The following is an 8,048-nucleotide window of genomic DNA, read 5'->3' as shown; positions in this document are numbered from 1 at the left end:
TTTATTTGTTTTGAGAAATGTTAATATAAATAGAAAAACAATAAATTTAATTAATTGTATTTATATTGAAAATGTATAAATGGGAAATTGGTCAATCAAACGGCCACAGACATTCTCTCCTTTAGCCAATCCATCCACTCCCCTTCGTGTTTTGTGGTTAAACTCTCAAACTCACTTCCCCTCTGATCCAAACCAAACCACTCCATCTCTCAGCTATGGCCGCCGCAAGAGTCTTAGCCAATGCCACCACAACCGCTGCCGCCTCCTCTTTCTTCTCTAAGACCTCCTTTCTCCCCAACCACACCCTCCCATTCAATTCCAATTTCATTTCCCTCTCCAGAAGACTCCCCTCCTCCAGAAAATCATTCTCCTGCAGAGCTTTGTATCTCCCTGAGGTCAAGATCAAGGAGGAAGGCCAGCCTGAAACCCTCGATTATCGCGTCTTCTTCACTGACCAGTCCGGCAAAAAGGTGTTTCTTTTTTTTTTTCTTTTAATGAATGTGAAAAGAATTGATTGGGACTTTAAGATGAATGGGTTTGATTGGAATTATTGAACTGGGGAGCCATTTAATGGATATTTGGAATATCATGAACTGTGGTTGAAATGCGAGGGTGTAGATCATGGATTACGGAGACTCTGTTGTTCTGTGTTTACTGTAGTAGAATCCCATATATGTAAATGTGCACCTTTTATTCTGATTCTCTAACAATCTCTTTGAAGAGCTGCGAATAGAAGAATCGTGATCGTTAACTTTGTTTTTGTTTTTCATTGCTTACAAAAATTGAATATTTGTATTCGTTCTAAACAGTTAATTCGAATAAAATCTTACGGGCTTATAAGAACTAATAAGAATGCTATACTCCTTCACATTTTATTTCATCATGTTATAAAGGAAGTTCTGTCAATGGTGTAGGTCTCCCCTTGGCATGATGTACCACTGCATTTGGGGGATGGTGTTTTCAACTTCATTGTTGAAATTCCTAAAGAAACTAGTGCAAAGATGGAGGTTGCAACCGATGAGCCGTTCACTCCTATAAAGCAAGATACCAAAAAGGGGAAGCTTCGCTACTACCCGTAAGAAATCTATGTTTTTGTTGCTTAGCTATGCTACATTTTATTGTTGGATCTGATTGGGGCACTGAAGTATTTTAGATTTAGACATCATATAATAAATTTAGATGTTGGCCAAGTGCCTGATCATGTAAATGGATGGATGTAGAAAGCACAACCCTTGCATATGACATTATGATTCTCTAATACCATCACCCTCAATACGTAACCACTTGACTGCTATGTCTCGCAGCTACAATATCAACTGGAATTACGGATTACTTCCACAAACATGGGAAGACCCATCCTTTGCTAACTCTGAAGTTGATGGTGCCTTTGGAGACAATGATCCCGGTATGCACCATGTGATATTTTCCTTGAACTTTCATGTTAGGTTTTGTAACTTTCTTAACCCAAATGAATAGAATGTCACAAATCATAGACCCAATGATTTTGTTCATTTTTCTATAACTGTTTCTTTTTATTTTGTAGTTGATGTCGTTGAAATCGGTGAAAGTGATAGGAAGATAGGCGAGATTCTAAAAGTAAAACCACTGGCTGCTTTAGCTATGATTGATGAAGGGGAACTTGACTGGAAAATAGTTGCAATTTCACTTGATGATCCTAAAGCTTCATTGGTAAATGATATAGATGATGTCGAGAAACATTTCCCGGTATTTTTTCTTTACCTTTTAAAGCAGTTCGTTTTTATTTTTGTTTTGGGGGGAGGTATCTAGCTATCCTGCTGTACTCTATGCTATAATATGTTGTGTATTATTGGAGTGAAAGATTTTACCTACCTAATCCAAGAGCTACCTGCAGGGAACTTTAACTGCTATTAGGGATTGGTTTAGAGACTACAAGATCCCCGATGGAAAACCTGCTAACAAATTTGGTCTGGGAAACAAGCCTGCAAACAAGGTAAAGACACGAACTACACCTCAAGATTTCAATCCTCTAGTCCTTTGCATTTCTTTTTTTGTTTATAGCTCAAAGGGGGCCATACTTTTGTCTTTGAGCTTAAGTTGTAAAATGGTGTGCAGGATTATGCCCTTAAAGTTATTGAAGAGACCAACAAATCTTGGGCCAATCTTGTTAAGAGATCAATTCCTTCCGGTGAGCTATCTCTTGTATAGAATCCGTAGTTTGTAGGATTATGCAGGTTCTAATTATGTAAGTGCTCCAATTGAAACCGAATCCGTCATTTATATGTTTATAATGATGTAGAACCCATTTTCCATTTTTGAGACAGAATAATGTATGACCATTTGGTGGTTTTGATTTTGTATTGGACTACTTGATTTTTGAGTGCTTGTCTCTATAATAATTGAAGTGCTTGAGGGGAAGTAACAATGGGAAAATTATCAAGGAATACCAGTTTACAAGGGAAAATTCTCACCACCAACTCACAAATACGCTGAAATTTAACTGGAACTCATTATAGTTTGTTTAGTTTTGTCTTGTCTTGTCTTTGTTAGGTTAGAAGAAAAGGTGTAATGGAATGGATAAGCATAGGGTTCATTTTGTTATCTGCTCTGACACATGAAAGAACCAATGATGTTGAAGTTGATTTTCAATTTATCCACTTTATTGAACTCAATCCATCAGTTGAAGTTGATATTCTTAGAATCCTAATTAGAAATCATAACTAGAAAATGAGAATTAAGAACTGTGGGATGCATACTACTAGATTGGTAGTAACTCTGCAATGAGAAACAATTGTACTCACCATTTTTTATTACACGGGACATATAATTTCATTCTCTTACAAGATGGTATTACAATTATTTGATTTTATGAGGTTCATTTCATTTTTACCTTGTTCCCTCTCCAAACTTTCTCAAACTTTGTTATTCTTTTCTTATCTTTTTCTCTCCCTTGCTCAATTTGACTTTCGCCTTCTCTTTTTCTCTCGCTCTCTACGATTATTCCCCTCGCTTTTAGTCCCTTTTTTGCTGTCACTTTCCCTCTCGCTTTTCTTTTGCAATTTTCAATCTAGTAGATTGAGAAACTTTTAAGAAGAAACACAAACGTTTGGGTTAAGCTTGTTGCAATAAGATTATAGTTATTTTTTACATGCTAGTACTTCAATTGTGAAACCGAATATAACTTAAATGACACTGAAACATGAACTTCACAGTGTGAAAAGACAGAAGTTTGCATATCCCACCCACTCACGATTGAACTTTAAAAATCTGCAATAAGTAATAAATTGGGATAAACACCTCGAAGTTTTATCTTTTTATTAGGTCATTGACATTTGGTAGTAGAAAATAAGAATTATACATAGAATACTGCTAATCTTCAAGAACAACATTACACTAAACGACTTACTCGGATACAATCAGGAAGATACAAATCTCCTAAGAGGAAGTTCTTACTCCACTCTCACTCAGTTACAGGGCAGACCAAAATGATACAGGGAAAATTTTCAGAAGATAGAAATTGAGAAAAGTGAAAGGGATAAAACATCTAACCTAAATTTGCTTGAAAACCTTCTCAGCAGCTGCTATAGTATGTTGAATATCCTCAGAAGTATGTGCCAAGCTGGTAAACCCTGCCTCAAATTGTGAAGGGGCAAAGTATACACCTTGCTCCAACATTGCCCTGTAAAACCTACCAAATTTGGCAGTGTCACTCTTTTTAGCATCTTCGAAGTTATGAACTGGGCCATCAGTAAAGAAAAACCCAAACATTCCATTTATGTATCCTCCAGATATGGCATGCCCAGCCTTCTTCCCAGCAGCCACCAACCCTTCAACAAGTTCACTCGTGATCTTGTCTAGATATTCGTAGGTACCCGGTTCTTTCAATCGCTTTAGTGTGTGTATCCCTGCAGTCATTGCTAATGGATTACCGCTCAAGGTACCTGCCTGGTACATTGGTCCTGCTGGTGCCACCATTTCCATGATCTCTCTTCGCCCTCCATATGCACCAACAGGGAGACCTCCACCAATGATCTTCCCGAGTGTTGTTAAGTCAGGTGTTATTCCGAAATACTCCTGAGCTCCACCGTAAGACAATCGGAATCCGGTCATGACCTCGTCGAAGATGAGGAGAGCGTCATTTTCCTTGGTAAGTTTGCGTATGGCATTTAGAAAATCGGGTTTTGGAGGAATGAAGCCAGAATTTCCAACAACTGGCTCAAGGATAATTGCAGCAATCTCTCCTTTATTAGCATTGAAAATGGATTCTACAGCTGATAAATCATTGAAGGGTGCAGTAAGAGTTTCGGAGGTAGCTGCTTTGGGGACACCAGGAGAATCAGGAAGGCCCAATGTTGCCACTCCACTACCAGCCTTGACAAGGAACGGATCAGCATGTCCATGGTAGCACCCCTCAAATTTGATGAGTTTCTCTTTGCCAGTAAAAGCACGAGCAAGCCGGAGAACACCCATGCATGCTTCTGTACCAGAGTTAACAAACCGAACCATTTCTATACTTGGAACAGCAGATATCACCATCTCAGCTAAAACATTTTCCAAAAGGCATGGGGCGCCAAAGCTGGTTCCCTTCTTCATTGTTTCAGCTAGGGCTGCAAGTACCTATGAGAATATTATTGTGGTGAATATCAATGTAGAAGCATGGACAAATGCCAACATCTACACTTCAACATGTCCCTTTAAAAGAGTTAGGCCACCGACAAACTTAAACATTCATTATCTTTCAGAAAGTTTTCAAATGTAAATAAATATGTATCAATTAGAGTTGGGACACGGTGACTTATACTAGACGCTATCTAGAAATTTAAACTTGCAAAATTTTATATCAAAAGAAAGCTTGTTTTCTTCTGAAGATACAATATTCTTCACAATGTTCGTAAGAAGCAGTCAAATACCCCAATAATAGAAGAAAGAGAAGTAACCAGCCTCACTTTAGGAGACAAGTTAATCTGCTGTCTTTGTGGCTTTCTTCCATATAGATCTTTTTTTGATAAGAAACATGTATATTCATATAACAAAAGAGAACAACCTAAGGGCAAGGGGCAAGAGGGCCCTCCCCAAAAGAAACTAAAAAATGATGGCCTTCCAATTGTTGGATATCATAGAAGGGCTATAATTACCAAAGTGTTTGGTTGTAATTCGTATTCCACCAAGAAGCTGTGTGTTGCAACATAGTCCAAAAAGAATCAAAAGAATTATAGCTATCTTCATAAATTCTACTATTCCTTTCTTTCCAAATGCACCACAAAAGGGACCGGTAGCACATCTCCATAAGATGTTTCCTCTCGGGCTATAACCTCTAATGTTGAGCCCTTCAATCAGCCATCTATCAACCTTACTAGGAAGACAAAGCTCCAAATCAAAAATTCTAAACAAAGTGTCCCAAGCTTTCCTAACAAAGAGACAGTGCAAAAATAAGTGGTCTAGGGTCTCCTCTTCTTTGAGACAAAGGCAACAAATCGAGGGGCTGAGCATAGTGCACTGGAATTTTTTCTGAGTTTCTCATGAATGTTAAGACTTCTATAGGCGAGCGACCATGAGAAGAATTTTACTTTTTTCGGTATTTTAGTCTTCCATATAGATCTAATATATTGTTTCACCAAGTCCGTCTATTCTCTTTCCTTATAATTACCCCTGTTCTTTTCTATAATAGAAACCTTTCACGTTTCTTTGTAGAGTTAAAACTTGGAATTAAATATCTCTGCATCAGCTTTGTAACAGTATATATTTTTAAAACATTAACCGTACAAAACATGTCTCAGCATGTCTTAATACGTTCTACAGACGTCCCAACAAGTACATTTTCTTAAAAAGGAAAAAGATTTCAAAATGCTAAGCATGCTCGTGTCAGATGGCTCTAGAACTGACACTTAGAACTGACACTGTGCTCCAAGCTTCCAAATGAAAGTCTGTTTCTTAGATGAATATATAATAGAAAAAGGATTACTTTGTTTTGTCATGGTAGATTAGAGAGGTCGCTACTACATTTCCAATAAAATAGATATGAGGTAAACAAAGAAAATAAAATACTCACCAAGGTGGGTTTCAGCTAAGAAAAAATCCGAACTGAACGATTACTACTGTCTGGGCATTGATTGAGACAAAATTATTGATCATACTTGATGTACACCGAACAATATTTCTCTAGAACAATTTTTAAGGAATTTCGTGACGGAGAACAAATACAACATGCTTATAAGACAACAAACTTAGTAAGAGGATTGAAAGTTCAGAACATTGCAAAAAAAAAAAAAAAAAAAAAAATTAAGGATGAGAAACTTTACACTTGGCAAGGCAGAAGATCCAAGTAACTGAAATTATAACACAAGTAGAAACAAATTGAAGTAGACAAACTAAGTGGAATTGTACCTCATCATCAGCATGGCCAATAATCGCCGGTCCCCAAGAACCCACATAATCAACATATTCATTACCATCAATATCCCACATGTGAGAGCCCTTCACAGAATCGATAATTATCGGTTGTCCACCAACAGATTTGAAGGCACGAACAGGGGAATTCACTCCACCAGGCATTAGCTCCTAGATATAATACGCAAATGAGTTCAAAACTATTTTCATCATCAAGCATCACAAACCAGACATATCAAAACATCGAACTTTCAACAAATCTCAGATAGCAACCACAAATTGGGAGTTACAACGAAAATTTGATCCCACTAGAAATCAAAATTAATAGGCTCCCAATACCAAATCAAACATATCTAAACAAAAATTCAAAACCTAAGGCAAACAGGGAAAAATCCACCGATTACAAAAAAAGGGTGGGGTTTCACCAATCAAACCGAAAGATTTCATGGACAAATGAAAGGAAATGGGAAATGTGTACCTTGGCAGCATTGAAAGCTTCTTCAGATTTCTTGAGAGTGAAGTTCTTCTTCTCATCGAGAGTGACAGCCATTTTCACACGATGAAAACGCGAGGATCGTGAAGTAGTTGTGTGGGAGAGCTTTGTGGAACATGGAAGACCAATTCCGACTGACCCAGCAAAAGAGCCAGCCATCTAATCTCTTCTTCTTCTTCCTCTCTCTCTCTCTGTTTTGGTTGAAACTTGAAAATGTGTTTAAAGATTGGAAAGAGGATAAGGGAATGTCTATATAGAGATAGACCACCACATGAGCCGCCATTGTAATTTCCAATCACCATTAGGCCTAAAATGGGAATTCAAAAACTCCAACCTTTTTGACCCATTGAAATTTGTGAATTTTGTTAATTTGTTTATTCCTTAACCATTTGATTTTTGCATCGATGGTGACCCAAATTTCATGTCTAAAATGTTGGTTGTCCGACTTTTTAAAACTATATATGATTCAATAATCTTTTGTTGATGTTACAAACAACCGTTAATATTTGTTTCTTAGAACAACGAATGCGAGTGAAAGCGAGGAAGAGCATGAAAGAGCGAAGGAGGAATAGTTCTAGCCAGTGAGAATACTACTGGATTAGTTGAATGCAAGGGGTGAGTAAGGGAGAGCCCTAGCATATGAGAGCCCTATTTTATTATATTAATTGAACGTGGAAAGGATAACGTAAAAGAATTATCGACTATCGGTCTACCACGTCACCACATTTTAGACATGATTTAAGATATTCACTTCATAAGTATTGAATTTTTGCATTGGAATATCACTTCTAAGTGATGTATTTGTAACCTATATAATTTAGTCACTTTCTTGCAACTTTAATGCTAAGTACGTTTGACGTTTAATTTTTGGGTTCATTTTCAAATACAACTAAATGAACCAAAATCAATAGAAATTATTTCAAATTTTGTCAATATATTGTAGATCAAATAGATACTAGCAGACTTTTACTGGAGTCTATTATCTATACGTGTTTATAAATAAAGTTTATAGATGTTTATTTGAATCTCTGATATAGTTCAAATTGACATTGCAAAGGAATAGTTTCATGCTTGATCGTCTTGTGGTGCAAGAGTGTAAAATATTGGTGAACTCTCCTTCGTAAGTTTAGTATAATTTAGACCTCGCTTCACTATTATCTGGTTTTCTAAAAACTATGTTCGTTTTCTC

The 8,048-nt window shown here is 36.9% G+C and overlaps 2 protein-coding genes across 2 annotated transcripts; one reads left to right on the top strand and one right to left on the bottom strand.

The window, feature by feature from the left end:
- The first annotated feature begins 99 nt into the window (after positions 1-99).
- LOC103495360 (soluble inorganic pyrophosphatase 6, chloroplastic) lies at positions 100-2,335 on the top strand. The gene is made up of 6 exons (XM_008456883.3): positions 100-470; positions 915-1,075; positions 1,305-1,405; positions 1,544-1,725; positions 1,874-1,972; positions 2,095-2,335. The coding sequence occupies exons 1-6, from the start codon at positions 216-218 to the stop codon at positions 2,185-2,187; spliced, it is 891 nt and encodes a 296-aa protein (XP_008455105.1). The 5' UTR covers positions 100-215; the 3' UTR covers positions 2,188-2,335.
- Positions 2,336-3,263: 928 nt separating this feature from the next.
- On the bottom strand, positions 3,264-7,132 carry LOC103495361 (glutamate-1-semialdehyde 2,1-aminomutase 2, chloroplastic-like). The gene is made up of 3 exons (XM_008456885.3): positions 6,845-7,132; positions 6,364-6,537; positions 3,264-4,596 (listed from the first exon to the last, which is right to left on the bottom strand). Exons 1-3 carry the CDS (start codon positions 7,016-7,018, stop codon positions 3,529-3,531), a joined length of 1,416 nt encoding a protein of 471 aa, XP_008455107.2. The 5' UTR covers positions 7,019-7,132; the 3' UTR covers positions 3,264-3,528.
- Between the last annotated feature and the right edge of the window lie 916 nt (positions 7,133-8,048).

The sequence above is a fragment of the Cucumis melo genome, chromosome 1 (assembly GCF_025177605.1).
Source record: "Cucumis melo cultivar AY chromosome 1, USDA_Cmelo_AY_1.0, whole genome shotgun sequence".
NCBI lineage: Eukaryota > Viridiplantae > Streptophyta > Magnoliopsida > Cucurbitales > Cucurbitaceae > Cucumis > Cucumis melo.
Note: the sequence above shows the minus strand (reverse complement) of the source record. Positions and strands in the feature narration are given on the sequence as shown.